Here is a 24,401-nt window from a genome sequence, read left to right as displayed (position 1 = left end):
CCTCCCGCTTCCTTGTTCATGCACACATTCAACAGATGTCTTGCATTATAGACATAATGCTCTATGGCATGAAGCTCATCTAATCAGTGTTCATTAAACATGTACATATAAGGGAGCCAGACCCTGGCCAGCCTGTCCTTTCTATCTGGCCACAGACACTTGACAATTCACACTGAAGGATTGAGAGGAGTATGTGTGCCCTGGTGTTGCATTGTGACTGGGGAGTTCACTTTACAAAGACAAGAAATGATTTTTTACTTACTTTTGCTTCTTGAAACAGGACTCCCCCTGCCCAGCATCAGATTCTGAAAGCATCTGGATGTTTTTCTCCTCTGAAAACAATATTTAAAAAAAAATGGGTTTCTTAGCCTTCCCCTCTCACATTATCACGACTACAACCATGACTTGGATTTCAAATTTATACATTACTGAATGTGAGAGTTTATCTCTATAAAGCAAAGCTGATAAGTTGTGAGGCAATGGGAAGCTTGACTCCTAAAAGGTAACAAGCCAAAAACAATTTTCTTCCACAAAGATAGGAAAACTCTCCTGCCAAAATGACAGACACGCCTTCTGAAATGGATAAGGACTTAGGTGCTAATCATTGTCTTTGACTCACTAACCCTTCCACAGGCAATCTTCCTATTAAAGAGACAGCATGATGGAGCTGGTGCAAGCAGGTCCTAGGAGGGTTATTGTGGTGATACATTGTGCACCCCAATAAAAATTATCTGGGGATCAGAGGACAGAGCCAGCCACTAGATTAGACATAGATGCCAGACAGTGATGACACACACTCTTAATCCTATCATTGGGAGGCAGAGATCCATCTGGATCTCTGTGACTTCAAGGCCACACTGGCAACAGAGCCAAACATGGTGGCCCACACCTTTAATCCCAACATTTGAGATCTCATGCCTTTCCAGGGAAGCACACATGCCTTTAACCCCAGGAAATGATGGCAGGGTGGAGAAAGGAAACAGGAACTCACTCTCTTGAGACTGAGAATTTTGTAGAGGTAAGATCATGGCTGGCTTGTTCTGTTTCTCTGATCTTTCAGCTTTCACCCCAATATCTGACTCTGAGTTTTTTTTAATTATAAGACCTTTTAAGATTAGTGTTACAGGTTATGTCAGTTGGAAACAATCTCCAAGACCTAATGTCAGGGCCTGCTTAGTGAGATGTCTCCAACTTCCCTGATTTTGCATGCTTTCTGCAAAAGTGAGATGCCAGACCAAGACAGGTGAGCTTCCAGAATCAGAAAATATAGTCTGTAATGGCAGTGGCACAACCATACACATTCTCCAGAGTCCCTGACCCAAGAGGACTGATAGCAACAGATGTTTTTTATTATATCACAATAAATACATTAATTAAATTAAAGCATCAGAGTCTCCTCTTGTGTGGGTTGACAGGTCTGTCTGGACAACAAAGTACAAAGTACAAAGTAATTTAGCTGAACAATGAAAAACAGCATTTACTTGGGTGAATGGTGACTCATGATAAATGCACAGAGTATGCATGGAACAAGTATAACCAAAGGGACCCTTCAATTTCACAATGAGGCCAAAAGCCAGAGGCCAAGCTCCTGCCATGGGACTCAAAGCACCGTGGGAACTATCCCATTGCAGGTGGCTCATATTGCATGGCAAACTCTTCAAATCCTGTTCTCTGTATGTCTCCACTCTGCTCAGAGCTCCAGGTCCTACTTCCTTCCTACCTGTGTGACTCAGCTGAGCTAGCTTATTTTTCATTACTCTGGGATTTAAACTAAATGTTCTCCCTGTTTTTCCAGCTCAACTGGCCCATGACTGGTGGTGCAGGCACAGCCATTAGTTTTTCAGTGCATCCATATGTAATTTTCCTTTGACGCTCTCAGACCAAAGTGGGTGGTAAAAGCAGCTAACTCCTTCCACAGCCCCCATTTCTATCCTATTAATATCTCTTTACCAGTGAGTCAAAAATAACATTACAAGCAGATTCCATAATTTAGATTTTAAGCATTATAAAGTATTCATGCAGGAGACATTTCTGGGCCTCTACTGCAAATGTAAACTCTGGGCATATAGGCTAGTCTTTAGCTGCCATTTGCTGGTGGTCTCAATCAAAGAAGACCCTCTTTTAGAATCCATTTTAATCCATTAGGCCTTCCAAATAATCTCTTGAATAACCTTGTAGGTCTGTTTGGAAAGCATTCTATGGAGACAGTCTTCAGTATCACCTAGGTTAGCAGCTTTGATTTGAAGATAATTAAAACTTACTAATTGAAAATATTCCTTAATGACTTGTCTAAAATTTTCACTCTTAGTTAATTAAACAAAATAAAGGTATTGATCAAACATTCAAAATACTTATTGAATGTCACTATATTTTAATCATCCAGCTAAATGAGACAGTCTGTCAAAAGCAAAGCAGATCTATTATTGCTATTCTGATACCTGTAGTCTACAAAGACAACTAGCTGAGATTTCTGATTGTGAACTTCATCCATGTCATTCACAGTCACAGGATCCTGTGGCCATACCCTCCAACAGGGTTACACATCCACTGTGCATCTTTGACCCATGATACATGCCTGTGGTAGATCAGCACCCAAGTTCTTCTCAGAAATGACTGGGTGTAAGAGGCCTTTGTCTTCCTTCCTGGTGCTAACCAGGTAACTGCATTATCTGGCCACATTTTGTCCCACACAGGTCACATTGTATTGCAGAAAAATATAATAAGACTCATGAAAGCATTAGACATCCATACTTTTACAGGGAAAAAAAGAAAGAAAAATAAATAAATATAAAAATTTTAAAGTTCACTTTTCCTCTTTCTCCACTTCTCGCTCCACAGGCATCCTTTTCATAGAGCCAATGGAGGAAAACATCAAAAACATATATTAAATAAGCAAACTTAGGATCAAATGAGAAAACACAGCAACTTCTCATGACACAGGTATACAGATCAGAGCAACCCACCCTGGCACTAGATGAAGCCCATTCCATTACAAAGAACAAGGGGACAAGGAGGCCTGGCCACAGCAGCAGATAACCTCCAGGGCTCCTGGGCTGCAAAAGCCTCCATGTGTTTTCAGTTTGAGAGAAGAACCCATCCCCCACCCCAGTATCAGCAGAGGCAGTAAGAAGTTTCCAGGGAGAAACACATTCAACCAATGGGGTTACAGATCTATTGTGCATCCCTTGAAATTCCCTACTGCCTCTGTTGATACTGGGGGATGGGCCTATTGCTGACCAGTACCCAGGTTCTGTTCAGAGCTAGAACAGAGACTGAAACCTAGAGAGAAGAGTGTAGAAATGGGTGATTCCTCAAAGACCCCCTCTATATGGACACAAATGCATTGTCTTACTTGACTTTTTAATCTTTCTGTTTTCTTCGGATTCTCCCATATGCAGAACAATTATTCGTTCGTGATATAATCAATGCTAACTTTCTGATAGCAACTTCCCCAGATTTAAAAGATTATGCAGAACCCCTACCTGACATGAAAACTCCCCAGCTAAATATAAACTTAAATGCATATTGCTGTCCACAATTCCTATTGCTTTTTTATTTAAATCAAATTGCAAATGTTTATAAGCACAAAGTTTGTGTTCTGCTGTCCATGTAGCCCAATGAACCGTCCAGATGGGAACTAAGGCACATTCTTAACCAGGCAGCATAAGCCAGGCCATGAGAGAAGACTGTCTTGTACAAAAGCTGTGTGTACTTCAGTGTGCTTTACACAGCAGTGAACATAGTTTAAGCACTTGTGTCTCATACATCTCCTATTCTATGTTCCCCAAAAATTCATTTCACATCTTTTGGATTCATTCCTTCTTGTCTCCTGAATTCTTAGAATGTCATTCAATCCTGACTCTTTGTGGCTTTAAGGATTAAAATCTCTGAGCCTGCCCTGGCTGTTCTCCATCCCATACAACTTTACATTTCTATGCAGTATTTTGTGCCTGATGTGTATTAAAATGTAGCTCTCTAAGATGAAGCTAGACAAACTTGTGTGCTACTAGAGTTCTGTGAGTTCAGTAAAGTGAGTCACCCTAGAAGATTGGAGTACTAGTCTTAAATATGTAGTCAAATGTATTCATGACACTGTTATTTACATTGATATTTTAAATGTTAAGACTTCTTATGATTGAGCTAATATTTATACTTTTGATATCACATAGTTGATCCATTCTTAATGTTAGCATTTGTGGTTTCTAATCCACATGTAGCAAAAACAAGTGATCTCACTATCTGCATGAGAGTAAGTTCCAGTTGAGAACAAAATGCCTTTGGTGACCATTGGCCATCTGAAACAAAATTAGGTAGTAAAGCATTATAGTCATTTTCCAAAGAATTCAGTCAGCTTAACCCAAAGAGCTACATTAAGTCAATTATTACTGCAAGTGATTACACACTTTCCATTTTATTAATTTGAATGCTCTCTGAAGTCACTGACAGAGGGGATTTAACCTTCAAGATAGATCTTGCACATGCTCATCAATTAATGATTGTTCTCCTCCAATGTGGATTTCCAATCAGTCGTAAGTCATCCTAACAAAGAGAAATACTTATCTTTAGATAAGTAAGAAATCCTTTGGTAGAATGGATAAGTTTTGTTCTCTTAAAAGTGTTATGAAAGATTTAGAAGAAGTTAATGTTTGGCAAACAAAAAAAGAGAGGAAAAGAGAAGATAACGACAAGGTATGCCTCAGACTCCCAGAAGATACTTTCTAAATATAGAAGGCAAGTGGTGGGATACTTGACTTATTCTATATAATTCAAACTGTTTCTCCAAAGTTAAGCCATATTCTTCCCTTAACTTAGATTATTTGTCAAAACGCAGGAGAAACATTGTATCTTACTGTGTTTTCTCTTAAGTATATTTTATTGCTAGCTACTGACAACACAATAAATAATTATACACACTGATGGGAGGATGTAAAGAATGAAAAAACAACACAATGGGGAAGAACTGCCTGCAAAATCCACATATTGCAGTCTCAGGGTTATCAAAAAGACAAAAACCTAATGTGACTTAGTTTCATTTAACAAGCCATAAACTGACAGATTATCATTGCAACATCTTTGGGAAAGCAGAATATCTCACACATGTATCAGGTACCTCATAATTGATGGCCCATTGAATCAGTATATATTGAAAATGTGTTTAACTCTTATCTAATAGCAGTCACTCTAAAAGACTGGGTCACTTGGGACTAGGAACCAAGCAGTATGGTACATGCTTATTACCCTGGTATTCAAGAGGTAGGTAGAGGTAAAAGGATCAGCAATTTAAGGCCAGCTTGGGACACACGGAGAAACCATGTATCAGAAGGAAGAAATAAGGAAAAGGGGGATCACGCAACACAGAAGTGTAAGAACTGGAGACGGAAACATCAAGATTTTCCTATGAAAGAAGATAGTTTACAGAGACTGAATGGAAGTCCTCCCTCACCCAAGCTTTATATAGGAAACAGAAAAAGCCCAAGAAATACAGAGGACAGGCAAATGCTATGTAAATGTCCTATAGAAAAAATGCACCTTTAGGCCTGACACTTTTTATGCTTTCCTTGGCCCCTAGTTCTCCTCCACTCTCAGAAGTACATTTCCATTCTTAGATTAACTATTTCTATTTCTAATCATATGGCCTTGGTCTTGAGACACCAAAGCCTAGATAGAACTGGGTGCCCTTTGAACTCGAATCTGCAGCTAGGACTAAGCATGTTCATCTCATTTTCAGATACTGATCAAACCCTAAGCGTGCTTTTCCTGAGATTCAGGGTTTTCTCACTGTGTCTCTGATTTCTATGCCAAATTTAAAAACCTCAACTTTCTCTCCTTCTCCCTCCTCCTGGCATATGCCTAAATTTACAGCATGTGTGCCTTTTTTATTTGTTTCTCAAACTCTAATAAAATTATTGTTTCCATTCTTGTGAGTATGTTTATAAACTCTTTTATTAGCAAAGCTAAAACTCAAAAGAGAATCTTAATTTCCTTTGTAACAAGGAGCAGGGAGAGAGAGGGGGAAGAAAGGAAAAAGAGAAGAAGAAAAAATATTAAATATATTTAAGAAAACATTTATGTTGTTGGCCACAGAATTGCAAATTTACATCGCATAGTATCAGTTGGCAGAATCAAAGTTGAATCTGGTTCAGGCTACTGATGTCCTAGACATTCAGCCTCCAATGCCTCTGTTCATATAAGCAAAGCAGAGATAGAAACTCTCAATTTTACCCAATCAGACCACAAGGGCCTGTTCTTTCTATACAGTAAGTCTGGAATCCATCTCATTTATTTAAAAAAACTAGAAGCTCCATGCTGCAGACTCTATCTGTTAAATAAGAATCAAGACTTTCCACATTAAGGTGGAAAAACACATATTCTGTCCAGGATATGTAATCTGTATATGTATTTTATGTGTAATTATAAACCACTTTTGAGTTTTCTATTGGTTGTCACAAAAGCCATTGCTATATCATTTATTTCCAACTATAAGATCATTTATAGCCTAAGCTACAGATTCGGTGGCTTGAAAAGAATGCATTCATTTTCAACATTAAGAATAAAAATATAAAAACAAGATACAGATGGGAGGAGGAAAGAAGTCCATACAGTTAATATTATCTCAATTAAATATAAGATTAAGGTATATTTATTATGAAATCATCACTAGGGTATTAGAAAACCAAGGACTAGAGAAATATTACATTTGGCCATAACTATACAGATAATAGAGGTGGTGAGTGGTCAAGGACCAATGATCATTTTCTTTTTTCAGACTAGTCTAGTTTATTTTAAGTGGCCTAACTAAGTCTTCTGCCTTTAACATACCTAATATCATCTAAGCATCTTACTGAAACAAAGATTCAGTTCACTAAGGAAGTCCAAGCAAAGTTAAGACTTCATTCCTAACCTGCTGGTCCTGAGAATCTCATCATCATCTTCATCATCAGGAGACACCAAACTTCAAGAGCATTCTGGAGAAATGAGAAGCTTCTGAATATGAAAGAAATCTGCAGGCATGTGTTGGTTGAGCTCTGTTTGTAACCTGTTTACTTGATCTTTCCAATATGTTAATACTTTTGAAAAATGCCTTTATGAGGAAGAATATATAAAGAATAAAACTCTGCTCTTGACCCCAAAGATTGGACAGGAAGTGATGGTGATTATTAGAGTGCGTTCTGCCAGTGTAACCAAAGGGCAGCATGCTCACCTCTTCTCAAAGTCCTAAGCTCAGTTGAAGTTTGCTCTTCCTGGAGGACATTTGGAAAAGCAAACCCAAGGGCACTAAACAGAATATCTATATTCTTGTCAGCCAAGAAGTCCTAAATATGAAAATTTATTACATTGTAAGATAGATGGCATAAAATGAAAACATATAATAGAAAGAATTCTAAAATAACCACAACTTGTCTTAAAAATCCATTTCTACATAGTGACATACAATTTTTATAGACTTATAAAAAAGGAAGAGATGATAGCAACTTTCCTAATGAAATGCTTCTTTCCTTTAAAAAAGAAAGTTACCCATGGGCTCTTTAAATAACAAACATCTTTAGCACATTTAAGATTCATGCCAGCTTAAAATTCACCAGTATTCCCCGGGATATGTGTGGTAATTACAGGCATACCCTCAAAGCCAGATCAGCAAAGTGACTTTGTGAGGAGCTGGCCATCACTGCAGGGGAATTTCAGAGGTGCCAAACATCTGGGCATCTGGCTGGTTATTTTGTCATTCCTCTGTGTCTAAATGTCCCTAAACTTGATAGAGTTAACACCAACATTTGATATAAGAGTTTCTCAACAGTGGTTTATTTTAAAAGATGAAGGAAGTTATAACTGCCCACTCAACATGAGGAACCATTCTTTCACAAATGCAAGAATCATAAGAGTTCAAATAAATGTCGAACATGTAAAGAGCTTTCACTTCTTCTAGCACTGGCTTAATGTGAGTTATAGCCTTAGAGTGGCTATAACTGTTTTCAATATTTTCTATCACTCTCTGAGTTCAACTTACTGGGAAAAAAACAGAATTTCTTAATATTAGATGAAAATTACATGAAATTTGTCTTTAGAAATATTCATCAAAATTGAGTAAGAACATAATCGTTAGCAGTAAGATTGTTAATAATCATTAGCTGTTGATTGTTTTTAAGTAGAACCTATTGATTGATTTTAGCAAAAGTGGTCCCTTTAAAACAGTTTTGTCTTCATGTTTTAGTAGAAAATACCTGTAAAACTACATCAATCAGTATCAGGTATTGCTTCTTTCCAGACTTCATTGTGTTGGCCACATAGCAGCATGAACATTGATACATTTTAGCTATCTAACTTTGTATCTGAAAAGTCAGGCTTTACATCTTCAGAATGATGTCAGGGCACTTACTTTTTGCTTCATCCACCTACTATTGTTTTATAATATAAATGCAACGCCTCTCTGCCATGATGATCTATACACTCAAACTGTGAACCAAAATAAATCTCTTTCTTTAAGTTGCTTTTACCAAGGTTTTGTGTCTTGTGAGTCTTTTTGTTTGTTTGTCTTTGTGTTTTTTTTTTCAGCAATGATCAAAGTAACTAATATAGTGTTCTTTTTTAAAAGAACAAAATAAAATAAAACACTATTATTTCTTAAGTCCATTCTCCCTTGGGGAAATAGTCATTGTCCATTGCCACACTTGAAAATTCTCCTTGCACAACACAGTATTCAGACTAAAAACACCACTGTTATGATCCATCATTGCTTCTCACAATCAATCATTTTCTGATGTGTAATTTATAAAATATGTATTAATATATCTGAATAAAAGTAACAATATGTTAATGACATTCATCATTTACATAATCAGCTTTGCATGTTCAATAATGAAGAAACCCAGAACCAACATCAAAGCAGAGATAATGAAGTCAGTATATTTATTCTTACAACTACAGATAAGTTAGTTATAAGAATATCTATAAAAATATATATAAATGTTATAACTATAGAAGTTCTTACCCCTCATCAAAGAAGTTTCTTTTTTCAGCAGACAGAGGCTTATTACAGAGATCTACAACTGGTCAAAATGCAGAGAACAAGTGCCTATCTCCAAATGGACTTCTACAATACAACCCCTATACCTACAGCTCACAGAATATTGTGGAAGAGGGGGCAGAAAGACTGTGAGAGCCTAAGGACTGGAATTAATTCTCTAAGATAGTGTCTTCTGGATATGATAGGAAACTCCCAAAGTACAGTTGCCCTTTTAAAAGACTCCATAGCCACTATTAAAATTACTCTTAATTACTTATTGCTATGCCCATAGATAAGTACATCTCTCAACCCTTATCAGAAAACTTCCTTCTTGTAGTAGGTGGCAGTTAAGACAGAGATCCACAACTGGCCAACATGCAAAGAATAGGAGATGGTGGAGTGTCTGGCCCTTAATGGAACATACAATCTCTCTCCTCCAGTTATTAAGTATCTTTAAGGAAGATCCTTCAAGGAAGGGATGTGGAAAGACTGTAAGACACAGAGGTTGTTGATGACTTTAAGGAAACAGTCTTTTCCAGACACAATAGGGCAGTTGTACAAATAAACTCACAGTGATTGTGACAGCATGCACAAGATCTATGTCTTGCAGGCCGCAAGAATATATCATAGAGATTCAGCTGTGTATTAAAGCTATACCTTGACTGGCCAAGGGTCTGTCAAGAGGCAAGCTATTTATTATGAATATTTGGTGCTACCCAGCCTTTAATATTCCAACTGTCTTCTACTATGAAATTCTTGCATGGCCAAATATTTTCAGACCTGCTGAACTTCTAGGTAAATTTCCTATTGGAGCCAGTACCTGGATAAGGTCACATAGGCAAAGACAAGCTGGCAGGAGATTCGTAGCTTTGTTTCTTGTGCAAATGAAACTCAGACTATCCCCCCACTGACCTGAGGCCTAGCAGCTCTCCAGAGCAACTGACTGAGAACAAAAGAGGTTTTTACATATCAAGGTGAGAGGTAGAATAACATTCCTGAGGAGGCAAAGAACCACCCAGGGAAAGAAAGGGCAGGCATTTTCTGTAGAAACAGACAGAACAGCATGGGAGAGAGAAGAGAGGAAGACAGAGGTTCCATTGAGAGTAAGCAAATCTCATGTAGAGTTTTCTGAGTAGAGGGTAGTGGACATGGAGAATGAGAACACAGAGGATGAAGATGAGGCTGGTAGCATAGGAGTTTAGTCGTTAGCAGGACTATGAGCTAGGGAACTGGATGGAACTGAAGCTATAGAAACAGGATTTCATCCCAGAGAAATAAAGTAGGTGGATATAGAGCTTGTTGTATCTAGTGTTATTCCTGCCCTGAATGCCTGACAGAGCTATAGCTGTATTGATAGAATTTTGTCTTAGAGGAATAAAGTTAACAGACATAAGAACATAGTGTATGTAAATTTTTTTTCCCTCAGATATCCCACGCAAGACATAGCTAAACCCCTGGACCCCTGGGTTCCCCATGTCTATGCAAGCCCAAACCAGATGAAATTCCAGCATGATGGTATGCTGTAATATGTATGTTTATGTGTTCACAAAATTCATATTAAAACCTAATCCTCAGTGTAATAGTACAGGATGTGGGACCTTGGGAAACTGAAGAGGTCAATAAAGTAATTTCATGATGGGATTATTGTGCCTATAAAGGAGGACCTAGCAAGCTGCCTAGCCTTTCACACCGAGGAAGCCACAAGAAAGCACATATATATGAAAAGAAGGTATTCACCAAAATTCTGACACTACAGAATCTACTGGTGCCTTATCTTGGACTTCCCAGCCTCCAAATTATAAGAAATAAATATGCTATTGATATACTGTAATCCTGCTTATAATATTTTTTACAGAAGCCGAAATGGATTGAAATAATATCTGATTGCTCTTTTCATAAAGACTGTGTAATAACAGTGGGAAAATGTCAGAGGAAGTAATAATGCTATGTTCAAATGTCCTTGTTATTGTAGGTAAGAGTATGATCAAGAAAATGTAGACATTTCTAATGAACTCATAATCTTAGTATGTCTGTAGCCAGAAAAAAATACCTCATATATGTTCTTTTAATTGTACATGTATATTGCTTCAGGTTGGAGCAGTAGATATTACCCACATATATGGAACCTCATCCACTGGGCTAGATCCTCGGGCATAGCCTAGACTACAACTTCAGGCTTGGCCTGAACATTGATGGCCTGGACACTGATTCACTAAACTGAGGCTCAGTTATTATCCATGTCATGATTGCTGCTACTCTCGTGAAAATTCACTAATTGAGGATATTTCGGTGCACTTACATATTTATCTTCTATGTTTGTGAGCAAGTTACATATTCTGAACCAATATATGTTCTATAGAATTTCAAATATGCCCTCTTTATGAAATATTGTTAGAAATGAAAGGAAGCCAGGCAGTGGTGGTGGTGGATACCTTAAATCCTAGCGTTTGGGAAACAGAGACAGGTGGATCTCTGTGAGTTTAAGACCAGCCTTGTCTATAGAGTGAATTCCAGAATAGCCAAAGCTATTCAGAGAAACCTTGTCTCAAAAAAAAAAAAAAAAGAAAGAAAGAAAAAGAAAAGGAAAAAATGAAAGGAAGAGAAAAGAGAAAAAGAAATGAAAGGAAAATGTAGGTGGTTAAGACATATACACTATTATAATATGCATTAAACTGGTAACTCTGTGTGCTTTTTAAACTCATTGAAAGTGAACTAGGCACAGGAAAGCCTTCCCTTATCTCATATTCAGTCATGTTTATGTCAAATGTCCTCCAAAGTCTTAGGTCATGTTGTGTCCTTGAGAAGAGCTAGAAGGTAAACCATTGAAAATAGAGGCTACTATTGTTTATCCCATAGTATAAAAGTGCCCGTGATAGGAATGCAAAGCATAAAACCCATCTGTAGAGGAAAAAGCTTTATCAGGAACTCTTGCTAACAGTTTCAGCACAGCTTCTCCAGTTGATTTCTGCCAGATATTTGATGGTGTTTCTTGTGTTTGCTTGATCAAGATACTCTAATCAACTCAGATGAATTTTGTATCTGATTTAATGATATATTGCTATCTGTCTGCTTCTTCCTCCTATACTTACTATTTGTTCTTTCACTTTTGTTTAATACAATAGCTTACTCATTTGAAACTCAAGTACAGTAGTTGTAGATCCTTCTCCAGATCATACAGAACAAGTATTAAGAACTAATAATTATTGTTTACTTTTAATTTTTTATTAAATATTGAAATTGTAGTAAGAAATTAACATATGTTATTGTTCACAAACATTCTGAGGTAGTATGTACACTTGCCTTTTTCTTTTTTCTTTTTCTTTTTTTAAAAAGATCTATTTATTATGTATACAGTGTCCTGCCTGCATGTATGTCTGTAGGCCAAAAGAGGGCACCAGATCTCATTATAGGTGGTTGTGAGCCACCATGTGGTTGCTGGGAATTGAACTCAGGACCTCTGGAAGAACAGTCAGGGCTCTTAACCTTTGAGCCATCTCTCCAGCCCTACACTTGCCTTTTTCATGTAAAGTGTGAAGAAGTAGGCATCAAATATATAATGACTCATCTACAAAGAGAGGAATAAGAACTCAAGTTGTATTTGCAGTGTTTTCACTTTTTCGCATTTAATTCTGGAGAGAATGGGGAGAGGATCGTGAAGTTTCCTCTCCTATTAACTCACTTTCCCTCTTTTCAGTTCATGTTTCTATCTTAAACTCTGAGGTTCCAGGCCTGACCTTGGGCGCTTTATTAAACAGTTTCCTCTGTCTGACCTCCATGCCAATATGAACAGTTCCCTGCCATCACAGGGCATATTGAATGTCCCATTTCCTACAATAATTTCCAAAGCAGTTCAAATAAAACATCAGGACTTTCATTAAAATATAGTTTGTCAGTCTTTACTATGTGATTTCATGCCTTCAAAGGAAATGGCCTATTTCAAATTATCATTATATTTTTGGCAATGCTGCTTTTCATAGCACGTGTATCTGTGATTATTAACCTTGGTTGTAAACTTGATGGAATTGAGGGATGCCTAGAAAATTGGTACTTGGCTCTATCTGATGATGTTGAATGCTGTAAGTAGAACTTAGTAAGAATTTTTGGCAAATACAAAGAATCAGTGAAGATTTTTGGTTCTTTGGAAAGATTAACAAGATTGACCAGCCTTTAGCCAAAAACAACCAAAAGAAAAAGAAGTACCAAATTATAGAATTAGAGATTAAAGGGGAGACATTACAACAGACACTTAGGGAAATTATGAATAATAAGGACATGCTACAAATAAAAATCTAAAAGAAATGAGTGAATTTCTAAATGCATACAAGGAATCAAAAGGCCATTATGATAACAGAGATGTGGACAGGAAAGGTTAGGCTTGTGAGGGTTCTCATGGCAATGGAGACAGTTGGAAGTCATCTGTATAATATTCTGGCAAAGAATTTGGTTGAATTCTGTCCATAACTTGAGGGTCTGTGGAAGGGTTGCCTTAAATGTGATGGACTAGGTTATCTCTAGAAGAAAACTCAATCTCAGCACCTGTGACACTGAAGCCGACCCTTTTAGCCAGACTTGTAGTGATAATCAGAAGCAATGCGGAGCAGAGCAGATCTCTTCGCAGTTTTATGAGAAAAGGGACACATTTAAAAGAGTTTTCTTTCTAACACCAAAGAAAATTAAGACAAATGTTTTCCACCTGTATACTAAGAAAGAAGCCCTGAGTGTATTTCAGAAATCAGCAAGACCTCTTGCTGGAAAGACTTGGAAAGACAGAAATTCAAAAGTGTTTAGGAGACTTTCCAAGGTAGAACTTTTGGTAAGTGAATCAGGGTACCCTGCATGCCCACAGTGTCTGGACACTTGTGTCCAGGCAGTAGAAACCATTTAACTGTTGTTGAAGAAAACCCATGTCCAGCTCATATGGCATCAAACCTTGGTGATGTCATCTATATGACACATTTTTCAGGGCTACAGAATGCAAGAGTCATGGTCGTAGTTTCTGCTGATATTTCAAAGGAAAGCCTGAGGTCAGGCAGTGTGTGGACTTCCTCACAGGGTGAATTGTGGAGCTGTAAGAATGAAATATAACTTGTAACAGAGACCCCAGCAAGTTAGAGGTGCCAGGAAGGTTGAGCAACTGTGAAAGCAAGCCCCAGGGGAAAGCAGAGTTGGACCGAGAGTGGTTCTGTGGAATGCAACCATCCCAGCCACCTGAGCAGGTCACACCACTCTTGGGGACCCACATGGAGTTTGGGGATTTAATGTTTGGCTTTCTGGGTTTGGGTCTTGTTGGGAGTTTGTTCCACTCTGCTCCTTATTCCTCCCTTTTGGCAGTGGTTGATTACTCTGCGCCTTTTGTAACAGTGTGCATTGGGAGGGCATGGCTTCTTTTTTCCCTTTTACATGGGTTAACAGTGGAGTTGTCTTCAATCTTGAAGGAGAATTTGAATTTTTACTTTTGAACCAGGCTACAGCTTCTGAGACTTAAGAGACCAAATAGATTTTTCATTTGTGAGATGGTTGTGAAACTTTGGGAACCATGGGTGCACATGATTTGCTATAATTTGATCTTAAGCATTCTTAATGCTCAATTCTGTGTTGGACAATGAGTACCTGGCTTGGCACTATTGGGAGGTGGTGGTTTCTTTGAAAGATAAAACCTAGTGGGAGATCTTGGGTCATTAAGAGTTGTGTCCTTGAGAGGAATAGTGGGACATTTACTCTCTCTGTTCTGCTTCCTATCCCTGAGATGAGTAATTTTGCTCCATCACATGCTTCTTTTTTGTGTTCCTACCCTGATGTGTTCTTACTATCTATCCAAAAGCAATGGCTTGAACTCTGAAACTTGCTCTTTATAAGTCTTTTATCTCCATTATTTGTTTAGCATGCCACGAAAACCAAACAGAGCAAAGGAGATGAGCACTATGATAGGTAAAAAACAGAGTGCAAGGGAGCCCCCACCTGGCCTGCAGAGGTCAGTAAGAGATCAGTGACAAGGTTAGACTAGGATATCAGTCAATAAAAGCAAGGAGTGGAAAGAAAGGGAAGTGTAAAAATGAATAAATCGTAAAGATTAAAATAAATAGAATTCTAAAATGCACATGGTGCAATACATACATAAAGGCAAAATACTAATGTACATAAAAATTAAATAAAAATATTTTAAAAGAAAATGCACTAGACAGGAGACCATGAATTTCTAAACTCTCAGATTGGCTGAAGTACAGGGCAAAGCTTATTGTTAGTGTGAAGAACCTCTTTTCTGTCCTTAGTACAGGTGTCTTCACTTCAGCAATAGGAGAGGCAGCTCCTGCAATAAAAGCAAAGCTCGTGTTCTCCAATTGAGTATTGTTAATGTTTTACATTCCTTTCTGTTGTCTCCAAAGTGTACTGTTTTTAAACTTGGATAGGGGTTGGTAATGGTTTCTTCCTGAGCTGCTTAAGATTTTGGAGGTGGGGGGAGGTGTCCTAACAAAATTCGTTTTATTCATATTGAATTTAATCCTACCTGTGGTGGAAGAACAGCCCCAGATCTCTTTGCTTAAAAGACCAACAACAACAGGCCTGATTCTTCTAAAATTCAACTTATCCTCTTCACTTCCACTCAGACCCAAATCCAGGATCCAGTAGAGAGACAGTCCCCCAGGAAAGGGTAGCTATACCTGATATTCCTCTTAATAAGAGTGGATAAGAAACACAGGCAGCATGTATGAGGTTGCTACTATGTATTGATCTGTCAGAGTAATTAATTATCAAAAAAACAAACCTTCAGGATTTGATATATGGGACTATGTAGCACTTTTCAGTCTCTATCTTACACTGTATCATTGTATGTGTTATTTTTAATCAGGATATTATACCTTCTGCAGAATTTATATGAAATGTAAAGAGCTTGGTGTTGCTTCTGAGCACATAAAATGCCATTTGGCCCAGATATTCCTATAGACCAGTTTGACTGTTCAAATTCTCTTTTATGCCACAGATAGGTTTTTTATGTTGAAGATTAATATGCACATACAGTTATTTCGATTGTTGGCATAGAAAGATAGGATGTTGAAACTTTCAAAGGGCAAGACACTAAGGTATTTTGAGGCATTCTTCCTATAGTTTGAGAACCACTGATTTAAAGGAAGCTAATATTCATCTAAAATTAAATATGCACTTTTCACAGACAAGGCAAAGTCCTTTATAAAATGCTGGCACTTAATTTACATTGTTTATCATTGTAGAAAATAATTTTTCTGTCTCTTGAAATGGATATGAGTGAAGGCAGATTATATACAACTTTTACCTCTCTGTTGTTTTCTTTCTATCATATAATATAATTTTCTTCAGAAGCAAAGTAGCTTAAATCTAGTGAAATAAATAATCCTCCCAATAAACCTATGAGTTGGTTAGATTTTTTTTTTGTCAGCTTAACACAAGTTAGAGTTATCTAGAAAAGAGAACCTCAGTTGAGAAAATGCCTTATCATATTGCCTGTAGGTAAGTCTGTATGGTATTTTTTTTTTGATTCATGATTAATATGGAAGGGCCCAGTCCACTGGGGGCAGGTGGTCATTAGTTTTATAAGAAAGCAAACTGTGTGGAATATTCCTTTACACTGTGTGAATATATGTTGCTATGACTGGTTAAATTAAGCAGCTGACTGGTCAATAGCTGAATGGGATAATGTTAGGCAGAAGAAGCAAACTAAGAATGCTAGGGAAGAAGAACGACAGAGTCAGGAAGTCATGAGCAGAAGCAGAGAGAAGCAAGATGGAAAAGGTACCAAGCCTTGTGGCAAATCATAGATATAAATATGGGTAAATTGAAAATGTAAGAGTTAGTAACAAGCCTGAGCTACTGGCTGAACATTTATAATTAATATTGAGTCTCTGTATCGGTTATTTGGGAACTGGTGGGCAGGAAAGAAACTTCCACCTACAAGGCTGAGCAAGCCACAGGGAGCAAGACAGTAAGCAGTATTCCTCCATGGCCTCTGCTATATTTCCTGCCTCCTAATTCCTGCCTTGAGTTCCTGCCTTGGTTTCCCTCAGTTGGCTGTGAATAGGCATATATAAGTCAAATAAACCCTTTCCTCCCAAGTTGCTTTTGGTCATGGTCTTTATCACAGCAATAGAAAAGTAAACTAAGACAACCTAGAATACAGTTTCTTTTTTTTTTTTTTTTTTGAGATTTTAGAGTTTATTTTTAATCATACCACAACTTCACCTATCCTTACTAATACCTTCTTCTCAGTAATATGAGCAATTTTTAGTTAATTGTCAGAGCTAAGGAAATAAATGTTTTCAAAGCATTTCTACATCTACTAGAGGTTGGAATGACAGTCAGGTGATCATAAACAAATTCAAGGTGAAGATTGCAGATCTATTGTTAGAATACAGTTTCTTGCTAGTTTTCTCTTTTTAGCTTATGAAATCCTTGACAGTAAACGGTTGCTCATTTAGTAAAAAAGGAAATTATTTGAATTTAATAACTGCCCCCCCCAATAGATGTTAAGCTAGTAGTAATTACTTCAGGTGAATTACCTCCAGCTTTTTTCAGAAAGTTGATTTTTTTGTTGTTGTAGTTTTGAAACATCACAGAATTATATAGTTTTAGATTAGGGACAATGTCCAACCACTAAGGCTTTACTTCATGTAAAAAGAATTGGAGTGACCAAGTAATATTCCACTCTATCTTCAAAGTCCTTGTGAACTTGCGTGTATGGTCCTGTGATCAGTCTTGGCTACTAAGGAACTTAAAACATACATAATTCTAGTAAGTGGAGAACTCCACAGAATTCATCCTGAAACTATTGTATGAAAGTTGAGCAAACAATAATATTGAATAATACATTCTTTAAAGTGTTTAAAGTCTGGAAATGTTTATATTGTGTGAAATGAGGTATACTTGGAGTCATTTAAGCATAGAGCTTTGCAAGATTGAACAAACACATGACGTATCTCTGATCTTTGATTGTCATATTTTTTTGTCCAGGAACCAACCAAACACATTTTGTCTATTGTTTATGCATTTAACTATCTATGTTGTGCTCTGAGTTAAGCACAATACAGTTGGGTGACAGAAAGGAGTCCCACAAGAAACCCATTTGTCTCACTGGAAACCAAAAAAAAAAAAAAAAAAAAAAAAAAAAAAGGATAATATTCACCACTAGCAAGGTTTGTTATGCTGGTAGAATTTAAAGGGGTGGATTCCATTCCATTGTTGTTTTGTCTTTAAAATTGAAGGTTTTTATTCTGTGAAACAGTTTTAAATGGGTCTATGTAAGTTTAAAATAGTATGTGATTAAGTAAGATATCATCACAATAACCCAGAAGCTTCGTAAGTTCCACTGCACTGGGATTGGTGGTACATGGATCTGCAGATACCAGAGTAGTAAGTGGATGCTGACCTGCTGAGAAGGAAAGCCACTGGGCAGTTGGAGCCCCTCTTACCAGAGGAACTTTTTGTCCCTTTATACACGGATAGAGAAAGGAAAGGAGAAATACCCCGTCTTATCTGCTTAAGATCTGTTTCTCATGAAATTTTACTTTGTCTTGCATTAATTTCAGTAGGAACCTATGCACTTCCACTGTATTGCATGCAACAAATTAAATAAACTTTAAAAAAAAAACCCTAAAACTAAAAGAAACCCAAATTGGAAAATCAAACTGTTTGCTTTTAAAGATAGACACACCATCCAAGGGCCACATTTTAGGTTCTCCCGTAGCTACTCATCCCACTCTATCAGGTACTTGATCTTCTAGAGCAACAGATCCAGTGAGGGGAAGGAGAAGGTGGTGGAGAGAGAAGATGGAATTAGAGTTCCAGGATCCATGTAGAGCAGGGGCCTGGCACACAGTGATCCCCTCCTCACCCCTGGCCAATGCAGGTGAGCACTTGCTAGGCACTGCATCTTCGCAACAGCCTGAGCAGCCGCAGGTTAAAGATCAAGGCTTTTAATGCTTGCGTTCTCTCTTTCTGATGTTGTACTAAGAACACCTTTCCCGATGCGATCGCTGGCTTGGAGGATGTCCAGCTCCTGCCCAGAAAGCACCAATGAAATGGGAAACTGTGCAGTTGGTAATACTTATCGCAAGAAAAAAAAAAAAAAATCAAGCAAGTAAATTGCTGTGCCCTTGTAAATGTGCCTGGCTAGATTCAAAAGATCAAACTTTCTTAAAGATGCAGCTTGAGCGGCAAGAGCCCGTGGTCCAGCACTGTCCCTGCTCCAAGGACCTTCTCAGGTTGCTTGGGTCCCTCCAAGTGCAAGGCGCTCCCACCGTCTTCTTCAGACCCTGAAACCTGCCTGTGTCAGGCAGATTCCTCCTCGGGAAAAGTCTAGACTCTAGATGACACTCAATGTCGAGGCAATCAAGCCGCTCCTTTTAAATAGCCCAAGATCTACATTTAGACAAAAACAGATCCCAGTTCCCGGTAAAGGCATTTCTGCTCATCCTGTCACTGGTGACAGGAACGGGGGGGAAAACAGACTGCGGGAGAGGGAAACAGGAGAGGCAGAGGAAGGACGAGAGAGGGGGAGACCAGACGCGGGTGGAGACGTGAGGGAGGGGCGGAGACTGAAGACTGGGCCCGGAGGGGACGGGGGAGGGGATGAGAGAGCGTGAGGCGGAGGGGCCTGACGAATATCCGCGCCCCGGAGCAGCGCTCGGTGGTTCTAATTAAAGCGGCGCTCGGAACCCGGGGGACCCGCCTGACGTCGGCGGCCGCGGGGATAAGAAGCGCCCGAGGACAGCGGGGCTCGGAGCAGCAGGGTCGGCGCTGTCCCCGTAGGAGCTGTGCGTCCTGTGTCCCTGCGCTGGACAAGTGAAGCTGGAGCTCATGAAGTAGTGTCGGAACTGGGAGACGGAGGAGCGCGGCAGGCGCGGGGAACCTACGGCGTGGGCTCAGGTGCCCGAGGGCGACGCGGGATCCACGGCGTGGGAGCAGGTGCCGGAGGGCAGTGCGGTACCCGCAGCCGGCAGGTGCCCTTGCCTCTCAAGCCCAGGGTGGCCCAACTGCTCCTACAGCTCCGGTCCTGAGGCCGGGCTGCACCTGTGGCCTCCAATTTCTGAGAAGTGTCCAAGACCCCGCGCGCGCGGTTCCCGCGGTGAAAGAAAGTTGTGCGGCGCGGTCTCCGCGCGGACTCCGCGTGCGGGAAACTTGGACTCCGGCTGGTGGGGCGGCGGGTCCCAAGACCCGCGACGCGGGCCACCGGGGCCATGCGCGTGTCAGGGCGCCCGCTGTTCCTTCTGCTGCTGCTGCTGAGCATGGTGGGGGACCGGGGACGTGCGCAGCCCCGGGGGCCTGCAGACCGGCAGACCTTGCTGAGGTTGCTAGTTGAGCTGGTTCAGGAGCTGAAGAAATTCCACACTGGAGACAACAAGAGGCTGCAGCTCCTTGGCGAGTCCGACTTTGCCTTGGGCCGTAGGGAGGCCACGGATTATGGGGCAGACCCAGAGGAGCAGAGAGTGGGTGAGTGTTCCTCAGTGTAGACGTGAAGGACTTAGAGTGGGTAAGAGCTCAGCAGTGTAGACCATAATATGAAATAGAGTAAGGGAGGGTTCTGGCAGCATAGATTTGAAAGGCAGGAAGTAAGTAGTGAGTGTTCTGGCATTGTAGACATATGAGGATAGAATGTGGAAGAGAGAGCCCTAGCAGTGTGAGTCTGAGGAACAGTGTGGGTGAGTGCCCAGCAGCTTAGACCACAAGGTACAGAAAGTTAATGAGATTGAGCTGTAGCAGTATGGACCAGTAGGATGCAGAGTGGATGAGGATCCAAGCAGTGTAGACTACAAGGAACAGTGAGTATCTTAGCAGTGTAGACCTGAGGGGCAGAGAGTGGGTGACTGCTGATTGTCTGACAGTTCCAATCTACTTGGTAGAGAGTGAATGATTGCCCAACGATGTGGACCACGAGGACTGGAGTGGGTGAGGTCCTGGTGATGTAGATCTGATAGAGAGTGAGTGACAGTCTTGGCAATATGACCTGAGAAACCAAGGATGCCTGAGTGTCCATCAGTGTAGACCTGAAGGAAAAGGAATGAGTGAGGTACTGTCAGTGTGGGCCCTGAAAGACAGTTCTAGCCACAGTGTGTACTGAGGAGCAAAAAGTGGGTTTTGGCAGTGTGAATGAAAGGGCTACCTTCCATATCTGAAAGACACATTATATTAGTATTTTCTAGAATATAATTTTTTTAGAAACATAGTTTTAAAGATGAATCAATTTTAAACATTTTTTATTAAGAAATTTTTTGTTTTCGTTTTTGTTTTTTATTATTTCTCAAGAAAAAGAAACTGGCAGAAACAGGAGACTGTGTGTGAGCATCTAAAATAACAATCCCAATCCACTGCTAAGATATGCTGGTGCCCAGTTTAGGACACTCTGCTCCTTACAGGGGAGGGTTGCCAGCTCACCATTTCCAGCAGAGGAAGAAATGGCCAGAGCTTCCCTGGTGGAGCCCTTCCCAGAGTGGCTCATGGGAATTTCTCGGGGAAGCATGCAAGCTTTTAATGCTTTCATGACACAATTAGGTCAAATATGATAGGGTCACTTTTGTGTAAACTAACTCAAGTAAGGAGCACATGAAGAAAGGCCTTAGGTTGTAGTCTCCACCTCCCTCATGGAAGACTCAATGACAGTATCTCTCATTGGCTATTAGGAAAGAGGAGAATAATATTTCTGGTAAGAATAAAATGTGACATTACACAATCACAGAGAAGTTATTGGCCTCATGTGGGTCAGAGACTTAGAAAATGATTACAGAGACTGAAAATAAAGCAAAAACAATTTCCAAACTCAGGGGAAAAAAAACAAACAGGAAGCCATCACTGGGGACCAGATGCCAACAAAAAGCATGATTATGAGTTGGTGTGTAAAAACCTTTCCTTAGGGACCCTACTTTGCCTTATAAACCAAGGTGATGTACATTCCCATCTGTTCACATCAGCCTCACTATTAGAGAATTGTAAAGAAATTTGATCTTTAAGATTACCTACAAAAGTATAGTGTTCAATACATCTTTTTGTTTTGTTTTGAAGGTTCAGGTTTATTTCTAGAATTTTTAAATGCTCTGGAATTTGATTTCAAAGTTCTTTAAATTAAAGTGGATACAAGTGATTCATCCCTTGGAATCTATCCAAAACCATTTTTTTTTCAATCCTGTAACTTTATGGCCTGTGACTCTTATCATATCCAGAAAGAATAGACTGATAATATTGGAGCTTTATGAGTAGTTAATGCTGTTTGAGAAAAATCATGTCCTGGTCTAAGTGTCCACATTGTATTACATGCAAATACCAAGTGTTCTCCTATTTTATCCAGTGCATTGTAGTATGGATAATGCAAGTCTCAAAAATTTCCTCCACATTCACTTAAGATCACACTTAATAGGTGCTTTGTTCAAGTAATACGATTTCTCACCCCTCATAGAGATTGTTCCTCGAGATCTAAGGATGAAGGACAAGTTTCTGAAACATCTCACAGGTGTGTGTTCCCTTCACTCCTCTGCCCTCCCCGCTCCTTTTTGCCCTGAGTCTTTGTGACTTTCTTCCTCTGTGTTCCAGGTCCTCTTTATTTCAGTCCGAAGTGCAGCAAGCACTTTCACAGACTTTACCACAACACGCGAGACTGCACCATCCCTGCATGTAAGTGAGCACCCAATAGGCAAATGGCGCTCCACTCTTCCTTCTCAGTGCAGGAGGTCTGCTTTTTGACAGGTCCCTACCTGTCTGGATTGGGGCAGGGTGCCTAGACATTGGAACAGATGGTTTCAACCCTGCAACAACCACTGGAAAGTATTTACCTCATGGTAACCCATCTTGAAATGGCCCTTCCTTTCATTCACATTTTCATTTTGTATATGAATTCTGGCACAAAGTCCATATTCTAGTCTATTGGACATCACACAGGTTAGTTGTGAGATGCTCAGGGGTCTGCTGGTGGTCAAAGTATTGGGGTATAAACAGTCTGGTTGACCTGAAAATTTCCCATCAAACTTTTTTACCATCTCCATTGCTCTGACCAGTGCTATTTTCTTTCCATTAGTAATAAAAACTCTCCTCACCTAAGAATTTTATTTGCTATTCCAAAGGCTGCTCTTCTGGCTGTTCTTCTTCAGCTCAGAGACACAGGGCTTATACATTGGCCCATTTCTCATGTGTCTTTCCTTTAAATTTCTTTTCATTTTCAACACACTTCACTTACTTATCTACTGAAGTATATTTCACTCCCCCCCCATGACCCCTTGCACTCTTCATAAAATCGTTTTTTAAAAATGAGATGACGACTTTCACAGGAGAAAAGCCATGCAGACACACCAGGATCTGGCTGGCTGCTTTGAGAGATGATAAAGAGGACAGCAGCCCAGTCAGCAGACTGAAGTAGCCTTTCCTGCTTGACACAGATGTACTGGTTACATGGAGTAGGAATTTTTTTCTGTTTAGGCAGCATAGCTTCTCTGAATATTGATGCCTGTCATTTACAGACTGCTTCTGTATGATGGACACTGCTAGGTAGGTTCATGACATCACATCTGTGGGTCTTGGCCCAGCAAGGCTTTCTCACTAGCATGTGTCAGATAGTCAGGTCTAAAGCCCAGAGTAAGAAAACATACTTCCTGTAGAGTACGAATTTTCATTTGAACGTGCCATGTGAACCTCTTGTATCATTATCTCCCCTACTTTCTTGTGCAATGAAATATCTTCTGTTTGAGCATTACTAACTTGTTTCTTGGGGCCACATAACCTTTTTATTGTTTAAGTGAACATCTATTTTATAATAAACATCTCATATAATACAATAATATGATTTTAGATTCTAGATTTGAACATGACCTCCTAGCATTAAAACCCATTCCTTTAGAGATTAGGAGACAAAATTTAAATTGCTTGTCATGGAAACATCAAAACACCAGGCTCAAGGCTCATGCCCCACCCTGCAAAGTTTCTTCAAGTTTCTCCCAGGGTGTCTTGCATTCTCCACATTGTTGCATCCTTTGGTAATAATACATAAAGACTCCTGGTCACAGCTTAAACTGAGTCCCAAGTGGTGGGAGGTTGACACATTTGTGCATTGGGACAATCAGCCATTTCCATCTCTTTTATTAAAACAGAATGATAGCCCTTCTGCGATGTTTTAGGATGTTCGGAAATTCGCTGAAATCCTGGGGTGCTAGAACTGATGTGGACCATAGAGTCCAGCCTCCCTAGAGAGCCATAAGTGCTTGGTGGAATGAAGAACCAAATCTCTTATTCAGAGCAAACAGAATCAGTTCTACTCTACATGCACATCACTGGTTGAGGGGCATTGTTTGAGACTTGGACTGAGTGAGATAGGAACACCTAGAATCTCGAGGCCAATTACAAATGGAAGTATGTACAGTTTGTTAATTAGATGACTCCTGAGCTCACAATCTAC

General features: G+C 39.6%; 1 protein-coding gene across 1 annotated transcript in view; it reads left to right on the top strand.

Moving 5' to 3' along the window:
- The first annotated feature begins 19,627 nt into the window (after positions 1 to 19,627).
- Positions 19,628 to 24,401, top strand: part of Alkal2 (ALK and LTK ligand 2) — an 11,563-nt gene continuing 6,789 nt past the window's right edge. Inside the window, exons 1-3 of the mRNA XM_028857461.2 lie at positions 19,628 to 20,458; positions 22,416 to 22,469; positions 22,550 to 22,630. Of these exons, the coding sequence (XP_028713294.1) occupies positions 20,206 to 20,458; positions 22,416 to 22,469; positions 22,550 to 22,630 (388 nt within the window). The 5' untranslated portion in view covers positions 19,628 to 20,205. The remainder of the gene's footprint in view (positions 20,459 to 22,415; positions 22,470 to 22,549; positions 22,631 to 24,401) is intronic.

This window comes from Peromyscus leucopus, chromosome 22 (genome assembly GCF_004664715.2).
Source record: "Peromyscus leucopus breed LL Stock chromosome 22, UCI_PerLeu_2.1, whole genome shotgun sequence".
NCBI lineage: Eukaryota > Metazoa > Chordata > Mammalia > Rodentia > Cricetidae > Peromyscus > Peromyscus leucopus.
Note: the sequence above shows the minus strand (reverse complement) of the source record. Positions and strands in the feature narration are given on the sequence as shown.